Source organism: Clytia hemisphaerica, unplaced genomic scaffold (genome assembly GCF_902728285.1).
Source record: "Clytia hemisphaerica strain Z4C2 unplaced genomic scaffold, Clytia hemisphaerica genome assembly, whole genome shotgun sequence".
NCBI lineage: Eukaryota > Metazoa > Cnidaria > Hydrozoa > Leptothecata > Clytiidae > Clytia > Clytia hemisphaerica.
In genome coordinates this window covers 46119-61020 of record NW_027104475.1, presented here as the reverse complement: position 1 = coordinate 61020, position 14902 = coordinate 46119, and the positions used below count along the sequence as shown (strand labels likewise).

Sequence of the window (14902 nt, the reverse complement as noted above, 5' to 3'; positions counted from 1 at the left end):
GATTAATTATTTTATTATTGCTAGGAAAGTGGTGACAAAAGAAATAAAGGGTCAAGTTTCGTTGAAAGAATGTCTCAAATGTAAGCAGCTGGAAAAACTGGTGGCAAGGGTCGGGTGAGAGTATCAAGGATTATATTTAATTCGTTTAATTACGTTGTTCGCTTTTTCAAATCATGGCGAAATAATTCACATTATGAATTGTTTCAGAGTAGAATAATAAAATTTTGGAATTTTTGAGCTGTTTTAAGAAAACATGAGAAAAAACTCAAATCCTCTATCAATTTAAAAATTTAAGTGAATATGTTGAAGTCTGCTTGACTGAAATTCATATACAGAAAAATCTCTTGTCAATCTCAATTGACATATATAATTTCATAGTAAATAATACTGTGAATATCGTGAGATACCGCCCCTCTACGCGGACCTCGAGTCCATCACTCCAATTAAATTTGATGGTCCTATTATTAAATGATTGGATTTTGTAGTAACAGAATAGTCAAGGAAGCAGACTTGTATAATTTTCACACTGTTTCTTGTATCAAATAGAGGATTCAGTGAATCTCTAGTCTCAAAACATATCAATTTGGGAAATTCGAGTGCAATTTTCACACTGAGACTCTCCTTTTTTCAAAAAAGTTCTTTTGGCTGAATGCCCATGTTCTGAGCACTTACAAAGACGTTTGGGAGGAACAAGCAATTTTTTATCACACTGAATTTGAATAGAGTGTCATTTAAGACTCAAAAGCATTCTTTGCCCTCCTTGTCTTACACTTACAAGTTGGCGGTTCTCCATGTTGAAGGCAGCATGGAGACTTTCACCTTCTTCCTCACTAAGAAGCCCTGAAGTTTTGTGCTGTTTTACGAAATTAGGTACATCAAAAGAATAGAAATGCATTTTAGGCTTTATGTTTTTGTCTGGAAACAAAACTGGATATCTTTTGCAAAATTCCTCACACCAAAAAACAACATTTTCAATTTCATCATCAGTTAAAAATCTCTTGGCAAATAAAAGATTCCTAGGCTTGGCAAAAATCGAAAATATTTCTTCAAATTTAGCTTTTTGAGTGGGATATTCATCAAATACATTGCACAGTACCTGATAGCCAGCTAAAATCTTTTTACAGTGGTTTCCCACAAAAACATTGCCATGATAGTCTTGCCTTTTAACATGTAACTCATCTAATGCTTGTAATAGTTTTTGTTGCAGGGGTCCCATGAGTTCCTCTTCTTGAAATTTTTTAGAATTTAACTAGCTCAAAATTTCCTGCTCCTGTGAGGCTAGACCATTACTCTTAGGTGCCAAATAAACGGGGGGGGGGGGTTGGAAAAAATTTTCAAATCAAATAAACGGGGGTGACCTAATTACCGGGGCGGTTGGAAAATGGACTTTTAAAAACCCTAAAAAGGGTCAAAATGGACTAAATTTAGGCTTTTTAGAGTAAAACAAGAAACTTTCCTTTTGGGAGCTGGGAATTTTTTCAAAAATTAATAAACGGGGGGGTCTTAATAACGTCCGGGGGGGGTTGGAAAAAAATCGAAAAATTAACAAGCGCGGGGGGGGGGGGCCGTTTATTTGGCACCTAAGAGTAAGTTTGTTTTGAAACAACACTCTCTTTTCTTCAATATGACTCTTTCTCATTTCAGGAGTATTGATTTTTTTACAGGCAAGACATTGATACTTAGTTTTTTTGTTCATTTCTTTCTCACAAAGACACTCGCAAAAAATATGCCCCCAACCGGTGCAGAAATCACATTGGGCCCATTCTCTTCTGTTGTCATATTGGGATGCAGTACAAAGTAGCAATTCACATTTTTTAACAAGCAAAGCTTTTTTCTTTTTTGTATAATTTTTTACATGTTGATCTAAGGTTTTGTGGGTTGGGTCGCCTTGAACCAAATCAAATCTGTGAGAGAAATTTTTCAGATCAATTAGGCAAGAGGATACAGTTATCATTTGTTTTTGAATCTTAACGAAGTCCTTAGAAAGGTTTTTTATCTCACGTTTCAGATTAGCCTTCCCCTTTTTTTTTAGACGCTACATGATGCTTGTTTTCATCATCTAGGACAGAACACTCCAGAGTTTCAAAAATTTCTAAAACTATTCCTAGGTGAATGTGTAATTTGTAATATTGCAGGAACTAAATGACTCATATATTCTAATGGAAAGATCATGGCACCGACTACAGAATTGTGCTCATGACCATTTTTACGTCTGTTACTTGAATTTCTGTCGTCTTGCAAATTTTCGGAAAAATTGAGGATGTAGTCATTGTCACCTCTCTTTTCAACATTGCAAGTTTCTTGACTGTGAGGAGTACCCCCGTGGGTTCGCAAGTGTTCAAGGGTCACTAAATCAGTTAGGGAAGGAAAAGTTGAACTCTAACCTTGATGACCTATGGATTTATTAAGAAAATCATAATCACCCCCAAGAAAATTTTTCACCTTTTTACCATTCAATCTAAAATTTGGATTTTGCATTTCACTGATTTCATTTCTATATGTAAACATTTTGGATATATTCTCAGGGTTATCTGGAGCTTCAAAGAGACAATATGTGTGTACAGCATCTCTGGACCCAGACGCCTGGTCATTAATTATCTCAAAGTGGAATTTTGTAGAGCCCCCACCTTTATCACCCCCAAAAAGGATCCACACCTCGTCATTAAAATTTGGGTCTTCATGGAAGTTTTTGATCAAATTAAATTCTGAAGAGATAAACGGAATCAATTCTTTGACTTTGACAAATGGCCTATCCTTGAAAGTATTCTCGTCAAATTTGCCAAATTTAAAACTTGTAGTGCCAAAATCAACCTTATCGTCACTAAGGTGAGCTATCCTTTCATAATGTTTTTTACGAATTGTTTTTTCACTGGGAATAAAATTGCCAATATTGGTGTTCTTTAAAACTACACGCATCTCTCTCATTTTATTATATGAAAAACGCAGTAATGACATCATTTCAGTGGCCTGGGCAACTGACATTTTATTTTGAATATTCAAACCACTTAATTTGGCAGCTTTGATAAAATTTGTTTTTTTTAAGTAATCAATCTAGAAAGAAACTTTTCAATTTCCTCGTCCTCTTCACACCCAACAAGATTTGTGATTATCTCCCAAACTCTTGCTGCCCTATTTTTCAGTTGCTCTTTCTTGACAAACCTACCTTTCAAGACTGGAAGAACAGAAACATTTGTCTTTTTACTCTTTGAAAAACGACTACGATAAATAAAACCAGACTTGACTGTTTTTTTTTGCCCGGAATTTCAGGGGGGTTCAAGAGTGACCAAATCTTGGGAAATATCAGCAATTTTTGTCATTGTGTTAAGTGTTCTTGTTTTAACTTTTAAGCCAGCTGACTGTGCCAGCATATTTCTTATTGCAAATATTTTTCTCTTTTTTCATGGTTGGTGTCTAGCTCGTTTTGTAATTTTTCACTTGTTTTAATCACTATTTCTTTAGATGTACTCAAAGCAAAAACTTTCTCTTTCAGATCAGTGTTCTCAATCCTTAGATTGTCAAGCAAGGCATTAAGTTGAAGCCTCTCAGCTTCATATGTTTCAATTTTGGTGGCTAATTGATTATTTGTCACTCTACTTTCAACAAGAAATTCACGAACTAATTTGAGTTCTTCGTCCACAGAAAACATTCTCTCAGCTTTAGGACTATTCTTTGAAGTTTGAATTGAGGCAATTTTACGACGAATTTTTTGTTCCTCCTTGTGTCCTAAGTCAAAGGTACCTTGAGTAAGACTCCTGAGTATGTAAAATAATTTGCCAAATAAAGCGTTACCCCACTTACCTTGTTGCTTTTTCCCTCCAAGCTTTTGATATAGTTGGTACACAACTTCTACCGTGATTTCAGAGATACTCACCAAAGGAAAACTGTCAAAGTTATCCTTTAACCAATCTTGATGAAAACCAATAGCTAAAAGGGCTGCCATTTCAAGTCCAGTCTACTCACCAACCAAAATATTCAAACTAAAAAGTGTCACATAGCAGGATCAGAGGAACGTTACAGCTGCTTGAGCAACTTTCGCGCGAAAAGACTCTTTCTATCTTCACTTTGAAAACGTGAAATCATCCAGGGAAATCCCGTCAAATGAATGAGCCAATCGTATGTGATCAATACATCCAAATAGCCAATCCGTAACAAGCATTTCACGCAACCCAATCGAAGTTGTTATTTGAGGAAACCCCTTTTCTCTTTTTGTTTGGGAAAACCCATACGTCGAAAGCTACTTAAATTCTCAGGGGGTTCAATTCTTACATTGATAGCCGTTGCGGCGATATTGTAAGGCTCTAGAATTATAATATTCAGCTCAATTTGTTACTTATTATATATATATACTAGCCGGTACCCGGCGTCGCACGCCGGTGTTGCTAAACGCGTCTAGAGCCCTTTGGATGGTGAAGATGGCTTGAAAACACGATATAAAAAATTTAAAAGAAAAATAATTTTTTGTTTTATATATGACATGGACAGCCTCCAAAAGTTAAGTCTGCCTGGAGTTTCTTGTCACCTTGGTGTAATGTCGCCTGACTGTCTTAATTAAATGACAGTCAGCCTGTCCCAAGCCAGGATAAAGACAGATGGACCTAGAGAGGTTTTCTACATTCCCACTTTTTGCCAAATACAATAGTTTAGATTACTTTCAATTTCTCAAACTGGATGCTAAAAGCCCAACAGAAACAAAAAGAAAAAGGCTGGTAAAGGGAACTAATTTTCGCGGTAACATTTTAGGGTGTCTTCCGCGAAATGCAAATTTCACTACAAATCTGCCTTCGGCTTTTTATTCGCTCTTTTCATATTTACTGGGATTTGGGAATCTCCGAGAGCTGAGGTTTTTTCCCTTTTTGATTTTACTTTTGCGATTCCCTCTTTACCGCATGGGTTACGAGTGGATCTAGTGTCGCCTGGGGAAGGCTCTACTTCTGTACGGATAGGCCCCGTAGCGGAAATACAGCGCTCTCCGGGTGTACGGAGTCTCTCCAACCCATCCAGGTTGCCTGTTTTCATTTGCTTTTTTAGCAACGTTATATAGTTCGAAAAACGAAATTTTAATATACATATTGTAGTTAAACGCTCTGTATATATTTTTAAGGGGCATAACATATATATACCAAACCGTATTGGTGATGAAAGAGAATTTAATAATAAAAAAATCCTCAAAAAACCCAGCAAATGGAAAGAATTTAGGGAAAAAGTAGGTGTCAACTAATATCGAAAATTAGTTTCGTATCTCACCGCGAAAATAAGCTCTCTCAGTTTCCTGGTGTTTTGCAATGTTTCTAGCCTCAATTTCTCTGAAAACCCGATTGTAGTCAATAGCTAATTGGTACAAATTTCGTCAGTCAAAAGTGATGATATTTTTGGCCGAAAGTTTTCCACCTAGAAATTTGCTACCGATAAGGTAAGTTCATATAAAATTCGCCAAAATAAGTTATTTTGATGTACAATCTATGAAGCTTTGTCAATATGATTTGACGGGTTTTGTGTCAAAAAAAGAAAAGGAAATCAATTAAGTTATGTTTTAGTATCTAAATCAATTGCATAGTGTTAAAAATGTTACAAAATAAAAAATTAAAAATTTATAAAATTTACAAAGTTAAAATTTTCTTTTTTAAATAATTTTCTGTTTTATAAGAATAAAATCTTGATGAAATAAAAATAGCAGTTCTAAAATAACATTCAAACGGGTGTATTAACGGCTTAACAATCATTCTCCCAAGGTCTTTACTATCTATGACTAATAGTTGACGCGAAGTCTCCTCAGGATGAACTACCTGATTTTATAACTGAAAAAGGGCACGAATTAATTTGAGGTAATAATACTGGGTAAGTGCGATACTTAGATGAGTAGACGCCACCACAGTTTTCGAAAAATAAGACGCAGTAACGCAACAGCAAAAGTTTTAATCAAATAAAAATATCTCAATCTCAGCATGCACTCTAGGATCGCAAACAACCAAACGCAATAAACCAAGGAGCTTCAAGTTCCTTGAACAAACCGAGCAACAAACCAACAATAACGTCTTAATGTTCTTTACGATCTTTGAGTTTGGTATAAGGCGAATGTCGTGAAGAAGATGACGATGACGACCGCGAACGTGAAAAGTAACCGCTCACTAAAGGAAAGATTGAAAGCAATTTTAGTTTTTGTGATCACACTTTAAAAGCTAACGAAGCTCTCTACACGTTTTTTTACAAGCATAACGCTTATAAGCATATCCAGGCTCAAATCTTGCAAAAACTTAGGCATCGCCTAAGTATATGCTGAGCCTCAAATTTACAAAATTTCAAAGCATTTATCCCCTAATTTACAAACAACACCAAACAAATTGCACCATCACTTACGCATAGCATAGATAGGCATATTCGAGGCTCAAAAAACTAATTTTGCTAAGCATAATGAGGCTCACAAAAATTTACCCCATGCTTATAAAAAACGTGTATTTCATCAATCCGAAAGGAAAACGAACTCGTGAAATTTTCCGTACCACTTTCCATCCTTTTCTGAGATCGGATCAACTGTTTCAGCTCCTCCCTTGATTGGGCCAGGATACCCAGAATTAGTCGTTCTGAAATAGGAAAACAAAAATAATCTCAAATGAAAACAAGTGTTGCCTACGGAAGCCCTTACCTTTGGCTGGATTTTTGAATGTAATGAAAGTTCCCAAGAATTGAAAAGTGAACAACTTACAATCACGCACAATAGAGATATGAGAAGTTTATATCCCATTAGATAGGGTGACAATGATCAAATTTAAAGTTAAAGCAAAATGTAGCTGTCTTACTTACTGTGGTCATCTATTTCATTCATTACGGGACCACCATCCGTCTGTGTGGACGAACAAACCATCTGCGGTGCGATACGTGCTGTTTGGGTTTCCTCGTCTTTCATGTATCGGGGATTTGGTACATTAGTAAAAGTATTTCCCATTTTGTGATCTTTTATTATTTATAACTAAAAAAAAGAAGATGGGTATAACAAAACTCCCAGACGAATCAATAATAAGTAAACAAACTAAAAGCAAATTGAGTGAAGGTTTGGAAATTACCAGGGCTTAATTTCAGTTTTATGGCAAATCATCATTAATCAAGCCCTGGGATAAGAAATTTTCATTGGATGTGTAAATTACAAAGGGATAGACATGAATTCAGTTTTTAAAAGTGGGAAGATGAAACGTGCAAAACGAAATTCTTTGATACTGTGTCATATAACATTGTGGTTCAGTTGCAGGTGAATTCCAAAAACAAACCATTTGAAGTGGTTTGTCTCCCATATGGAATGGGGATCTCATTGAAGGTTCTCCAATCAAACTTGGGTAGTGATGGAACTTGTTGACATGACTCTTGAGCAGGTTGGTAAATGCAATTGCCATAAACAAACCATATTAAATGGTTTGTCTCCCATATAGAATGGGGATCTCAAGTTAGGTTGGTGCAAAGCTGTCTTCTTTCCAAACATTGACATCTCGATGACAGTGGCAAGTGATTGAATGTAAGGTAGTAACAAAGCAAGTTTCATCTCTTCATAAGAATTGTTTAACCGTTAATGTCATCAAAATTGTATTTGCACAAACAATGGCAATTTCTTATCAATACCCTGCCCAACCCAATCAAAAATAATGTGAAAGACAACGATTAAGAAAAGCTACTATAGATACTAAATTATATACAGAAACACAATCTCATTATAGAAAAACTCACCAAACGATTGAAATGAAAAAATCATTAGCCAATCAAATTTTCTTTGTTCAAGTAGTTATTATTCCGTTTACATCCTAAGTAGCTCATGAAAAATAAAGTAGGAGGTAAAATAAAATCAAAGAATCTGAGGGTATACAACATTTTTTGTATAGCATTTGCGTCGAGCATACCCTTGTTGGAATGAATTACAAATTTGAACTTTAACACAGTTGAATGCACGTGTGCGAGAAAAAGCAACATACAGTTGTCCGTGTGAGAAACATGGTCGACGCAAAAATATACCAACTTTTTCATAAGTTTGCCCCTGGCTTTTATTGATTGTAACAGCATAAGATAGCCGTAGTGGAAACTGGACCCTTTTCAGTTGAAATGGTAAATTTGTGTCGTTGGGACAAAATGTGATCCTGGGAATCAAAGTTCTTTGACCAGCAAAAAAACCAGTAAGAATTTCTGCATCAATGAGATTGTCTTGTAAATTACAGACCTTGAGACGCGTTCCATTACAAAGACCATCTTTCAGGGACAAATTACGAAGTAACATTACCACAGACCCCACTTTAAGATTTAACTTGTGTCTAGGCATTCCACTTGGGGTAATTGAGTTTAGAAACTCTTGAGGATAAAGATCAACTTCCTCCTGTGTATCAGCAACCACCGAATCAAAACTGAAATAAGTACAGACATCCCCCGTCTGACGTTGCAAAATTTTTTCATTGATTTCCAAGGCTTCTTCATTTGTTGGAGTTAAAATCACCCTTTTGTTAGGGCCTCACCATCTGCAAAATTTCCGAAGATTTGTTGAATCAGATCAGAGTCTTTCGGGAGCACACATTGTTCTGGAATTTCGATGCACCCTAGATATGGTTCATGAGCTTTCATTGGCAAAGCACCCTCACCCAATCGCAAAAGAAAGTTGGAAAATTCTTGCTCCCCGATACCTGTCCGCATGTTTTGATTCAAATGAAATACTTGTGCTAGAGGCCAAAGAGGACTTCTTTTCAAGCAACTTTCAACAACCTGGGCTGGACTTCCTCTTTTTACAACCGGAAGGGTTTGTCGAAAGTCGCCACCTAACAAAACAACTTTTCCAGCAAATGGTACGCCGCTGTTACAAATATCCCTCAACATTCTATCTACAGCTTCAAGAGCATGTTTGGGGATCATTGATGCTTCGTCGAAGATAAAAATATTTTGATTCCTCAAAAATTCTGCATGGGTACTATTGGGTTTCACACTACATGTAGAACCATCATTAACAGGTACCGGCAACTTGAAAAGACTGTGGCACGTCTTCCCCCCATCAAGAAGTGTTGCAGCAATACCTGTCCAGGAGGAGGTGGAAACAGTGAAAGATTGAGCTCTGGCCTCCTTTATAATGTAGTTGTAGGTGTACGTTTTACCGCAACCACCAGGACCATCAATAAAAAATAGCTTAGCCGAGTTGAAATCATTATTTGAAAGAGCGTTAATGACAGCATCAGCTATAGTGGTTTGAGCCTCATTCAAGGATGGCCTAACACGGTCGGCTTCCACTCGATTAGCAGCAGCATTTGGTTGTTCCTGAACAATCTCTACATCAAGATCAGGCAGATTTAAATCTTGTAAAGACTCTCCAAATTGATGGAGCATGTTTGCAATGTTAGATAAAGTCATTTGCTCAGCTTGCAATTCACTATGGTGACGTAAGAAGTCTTGTATCATGTGCTCCTTAAAACTCTCCCATAGCTCTGCTGGGTTATTTGGCTCACCATGAGTGAGGATGGTGCAAAACGTTCTTCGAATTTTGACTGGTGTGGCAACATGAACTACTTCATTCAAAGTCTCAACCCAGATATTATCATCAGCTAAAAGACCCCTTGCTAAACATGCCTCTCTGAAAGTTGGATAGATTTCCCCGTCAAAAGTTCTCAAGTATTCAAAGGATGTAGCACCTGGAACGTGTAATAACAAAACTCTTAGAAAATATCTTTCACCTTCACGTATACTTGCATTATACATCCGACTGATTACTGTTCCATGGCCTCGCTCTCTTACTTTCCACTTGTTACCATTTCTAGATTTGATAAAGACGTAGTCATAGGGAATGTCAGGATATAGAATTTGCCTGGCAGTAGGATCATTTTGGTTCAGCAAAAACCAAGCAGTCAACATAGTCTCATTATTGCCAGCTCTATCAGCTGCATTTTCTTCTTCACCTTCCCTAAAATAAACACGCTGAAAGTTTGGTAAATGTACCGCCAACCTGATAACAGTATGACTCTGAGTGTGCATAGGAAAAGCGAATAAACGCCAACATGCTTCTGGAGCAGAAACATACCGTGCATCAAGAAAAGTTCTAATCTCATCATGATCTATTCTCTCTACAATCTCAATATGGGCTGTGTCATGGCCTTTGTAGATGTATTTGTAAAGATATTTGACAGCTTTAATGGAAACACAGGCTTCCAAGTTAATGTGAGCATTATATTTTTTGCACAAATAGGGACAAAATGGCACGACCCATCTATTATCAAGATCAAGATTCCTTACCCTAACAGTACGGCCATTGTCAGGTCTATGATAAGAAGGATAGCCATCCACATTCATAACCGTTTCATCGTTAAAAAATTTTGGAAAACCTTTTGAGCAACTACCATCAATCATACACGGGCTACGGTCATTCAAAACACCGCATGGTCCATGAATCATGTTGGACTTGATGATCTCGTAAAGCTCAGGTTCAGTTTCTGGATCAGGGAGCTGTGCACAAATCAAGCGGTCAATATCATCTGCATTTCTCAACTTAAATTCAGCTGCAAAATGAATCAAAATATGTGCATGGGGTAGACCACGTTTTTGGAACTCAATCACATCAACACGGGCAACAACCATTCCAAGAATACCATCCTCCATTATTTCCTTTTTCATGGCAAATAACTTCATGCGAAACACACGAGTAAGTAGATCAGGCCTGTCGTGCGCTTTCTGATTGGGAAGTAAGTTCTCAGTTACCTCACGCCATCTAGGATTACACGTGAAAGTCAAGAAGGCATCTGGCTTTCCATGCTTAGAAACTACAGCCATTGCATCCAAGTAAAGCTGGTGCATGGCTCTGGGAGACCCTGAAAAGGTTGAAGGCAAAACAATAACATGACCCGCATTCAAGTTTCTTTGTTCTGCAGCATTTTCAAGATGGTCAACTAAACCTTGATAACATTCGGCTCTTAATTGTTGCTGATTGTGACGAAGAAAGTCCAACCTTGAACCTTCAACTTTTGTGTAAGACACCAAAAATTGCTGAAATAGCCTACCTGACAAATGGAGTGCAGAGAACCCCCTTCGGATAGCTAACCGATAAACATAATGCTCAAGTTGTGTCACATGATTCCTGGTCCTTGTTGCCCTCTCAGCTACGTGAGGCATATTCATATCGCAGCCAAGATCACCCCTTGGAAAAAGTAATGGATAGATATATGGATCAACTACGCTAGATGTTGATGGTATACTTTGCAAATGATGGTTTCGTGGATAGACAACAATATTCCTACCAGCTGGTGGAGCACCATCTTCTCCTGTGAAGATGGCAGCCACCTCTTCATGCAAAGGCGCATTGCCACGCCTTTGATCGTGCCCCTCTCTCATTACCATGGTTATCCTAGAAACTGGACGGTTTTCAGCTATAGCACGATTTTGTTCCTCTTGTTCAACCTGTTTCATGTGCTTAAAAGAAGCAGCATAAGGATTTACCGTTCCAAGAACATCCTGGATTAAAGCCATAGTGGCCCTATTACAATCAACTGCAGATGGATTCTGCATTCTCAAATCTAAAGCTTGTGCAGCTTCAATGATGTACAATTGAGCATATTGTGGTTGTTCTTCGTTAGGAAAAGAGTACCGTAGCGATGACAAATTTGTCCACAAATTCTAAATGTTGGAGGACCAATACCTGGAGGAGGTCTTAAGTTGGCAGAAAAAGAGCCAAAAGCAAAAGAGTTATTGTAAATACGAATTTTTTTGCGAAATTCCCTGGCCTCGTTTGAATCATCGGTGAAAAGATGTCAAAGTTGAGGTGGAAAAGGCTCTAATTGAGGCAGGGAAACTTTTCCTTTCGCGCAACACTTGAATTCGTCTTCTTTTTCAAATTTTATGACCCCACAAAACTCACAAACATGGTTAAAAGCTCCTAAATAGTGTTCATCAGGAAGGGGGTTACCTATTTGAGCAAAATTCAAGCGTCTAGGTCTGCGGTACCGGGCATTATTATCTCTACGCCTATGTCCAAACTGTGCGTCATTTTCGTTTTCTCAAATATTTCTGATTCGCTCTACATTAGCTTGCCTTCTTTGACGTACTCGTTCAATATTTTCATTCGCACGCCTATTCCTTTGATTCTGAGCATTGGCATTCCTTCGCCCTTGACTTTGTGCTTCATTTTCGTCTGCACGCCTTTCCCTAGCTCGCTCTAATTCAATTTGTCTACGCTGCTGAGTCTGCTGCTCATTTTCATTAGCACTCCTTTCCCTAGCTTGCTCTAATTCAACTTGCCTGCGCTCCTGCGTTTGCTGCTCATTTTCATTAGCATGCCTATTCCTAACCCGCTCTAAATCAAGTTCCCTACGCTGTTGAGTCTGCTGCTCATTTTCGTTAGCACGTCTTTCCCTAGCTCTCTCTAATTCAACTTGTCTGTGCTCCTGCGTTTGCTGCTCATTTTCGTTAGCATGCCTATTCCTAACCCGCTCTAAATCAAGTTGTCTGCGTTGTTGAGTCTGTTGCTCATTTTCATTAGCACGTCTTTCCCTAGCTCTCTCTTGATCGAGTTGTCTGCGCTGCTGACTCAGTTGCTCATTTTCATTAGCACGCCTAGCTCTCGTTCTTTCAGCGTTCCTTGCCCTTCTCTGTTGAGCTTCACGAGGAGTTTCTCTGGCCCTTCTCCTACGCTTTTTTAGCAACAGTTCTCCTACGCCTCTCAGCAGGCCCCTCATCATCACCTTCAATCAGGACATTTTGATTATTGCGAAGCGAATATACATGAGCGAAGCAGTTTTGCTATAGTGTGCATGTACCTTTAAATTCTATATACCCAGGGGAGCGCAAGACGAAAACGAAAATTTAGTTCCCATCTGTTAAATGTGGATTATTATTCAGATCCCGATTGTTTTCATCCAGGTAGGAGGCGTTTCAATATCGGTTTGGTAGATCGTATTTAGGATGGTTTCGTCCAAAAAAGGAACCACTCTACGGCGCCGAAAATCTCCGAGTCAGGGCAATTTCCATAATAGATATTCCATTGTTCCCGTACATTTCCTCCCGCCCCCATTATATCAGACAGCTGATTGATTATGATATTTTCGTTGTCATGGTTTCGATCTTTTTGTATATCCATTTTGAATTTTTTGCATTCAAAGAATTTCCTGGAAGACTTTCATCGACCTCGAAGCTTATACTGAAAATTCTACAGATTAGTAAATTTATTGCTCTGCTGTCTTTCTTATTGGTGTTGCATTTATCACTTGGAAAAATCATATCATCAGCTTCATTCACCATGTATAGTTTTGAATTTACAACACCACCTACACACAAGTAACACAACTTATGGTACCATCAGCATTATAGCTGTATAGGGAAGTACATTTTTTTGACTTTTTCCTCACTTAGTTTCACTGCTTTGTGGGAAGGAAATATATTGAATTAGGGTTTCACTCCGTTCTTTATAGACCTTTTAAAAGTTTCACCTAATTTTTGCGAAAGAAATTGTTTTAGGCATAATATCGTTCATTTATCAACGATATCGATAACGTTTAAAAAATTAATACTGTAACAGAACAGTCCCACACTGCTACAAATTATCCAAGACCAATCCGTCGATCGTGTGCGTAAAAGAAATGTCAAGGCGATCACGACTTTCCCCACTACTGTAGGGCTAAGAAATTTGGGCCAAAATGTCTGCTTTTTTAATTCTGTTATTCAAGCATTATATTCTCTCATCATATGTTTCAGAGAAAACTACATATGAAACTATCTGTCATATTGAGTTTCCTAATCGTTTTAACCATCCTTCAATAAAAAATGAAGTTTCAAGATTAGTTAATATGATAGAGAGTTGCTTCAAGATTTGTATGAGTGTGCAAATTGTCCATCTTGCACAATAGCTACGAAAAGTAAAACAATTATCAACATATCTGAATATTTGATTGTCTCACTAAAAATATTTTGCTATGATCAGGCATCAAACACTTCAAGAAAACTAGTTCCCAACCTCAATATTGAAACTCATTTTGAAAATGCATTACCAGGGAATCTAAATTTGTTTCCATTTTGATGGTTGAGAGATTCAATTTCTTGATTGCGAAAACAGGACAATTTTATAACTTTCACTGACTTAGGTTAGTTTTAACTCAACCTTGGAGCAAAATGGACTGATTGATAATTGGATTTCACTGAGTTCTTCTTCTTCTACAACATTGACTTAACTGGCAAGTGAAAACGTAAATTAGAAAAAGGTGAACCGGGGGATGGAACCGAGGTGAACTCATCTGGTAAACCGGCTGAATCGAGGTGAACCAAGAACCCAGCTTCTGCAGAACTTACTTTAAAATGTTCTTTGTGCATTTTGAACGTGGAAAAGTTTTGTTGTCAACATACTGTACTTGAAAATTTTCTTAACTTTTGCCATGAACTTTTGAACCTTCTTTGACATGCCTTTTGTAAAACATGGAAAATTTTTTGTCGTCAACTATAAAAACTTTCCTCCACATATCTGTTTAAAATGTGAAAAACCTTTGTTGCTTATGAGTTAGTTCATCTAATCTTTCCAGCTCACCCAAATAGAGACTTATTCGCATGCATAATTTTGCGTTCTTTTAAACCACATGTAGTTAATTCCTGTTACAAAAAATGATGAATGAATCTGTAGGGGTGGTACAGTCACTTACGGTCGGGGTTGTGGATGGCAAGATATGTTGTTCTTTGATTAGTTAGGGTTTGTTGTTCTTTTTTTTTGTTGCTTTTTAATAGATATTTGTCGTTCTTTTTAGATGGACTGGAAACGTTAGATTAAAACAGTCTCTTTTCTCCTTTTTGTTTGCAAGTTACCCCATCTCACGGTATATAATTGTGTTTTAAATGTGGAAAGCTGTTAATTTGGAAATTTTCTTCCACGTTTGTCTAATACTCTCGGTTAGTCGGGGGGTTTGGAATAAGCAGGGAACAGGGG

The 14902-nt window shown here is 37.5% G+C and overlaps 1 protein-coding gene across 1 annotated transcript; it reads right to left on the bottom strand.

Annotated features, from left to right (window-relative positions):
* Positions 1-8460: 8460 nt before the first annotated feature.
* On the bottom strand, positions 8461-12671 carry LOC136821384 (uncharacterized). Its single transcript, XM_067077621.1, has 2 exons — positions 12042-12671; positions 8461-11613 (listed from the first exon to the last, which is right to left on the bottom strand). Exons 1-2 carry the CDS (start codon positions 12669-12671, stop codon positions 8461-8463), a joined length of 3783 nt encoding a protein of 1260 aa, XP_066933722.1.
* Between the last annotated feature and the right edge of the window lie 2231 nt (positions 12672-14902).

Coding starts and splice junctions, on each gene's coding strand:
- LOC136821384 (XM_067077621.1), bottom strand. CDS start 12,671: ATGAGGGGCCTGCTGAGAGGCGTAGGAGAACTGTTGCTAAAAAAGCGT. Junction 11,614..12,041: donor CGAATGAAAATATTGAACGA/GTACGTCAAAGA, acceptor TCCAACATTTAG/AATTTGTGGACAAATTTGTC.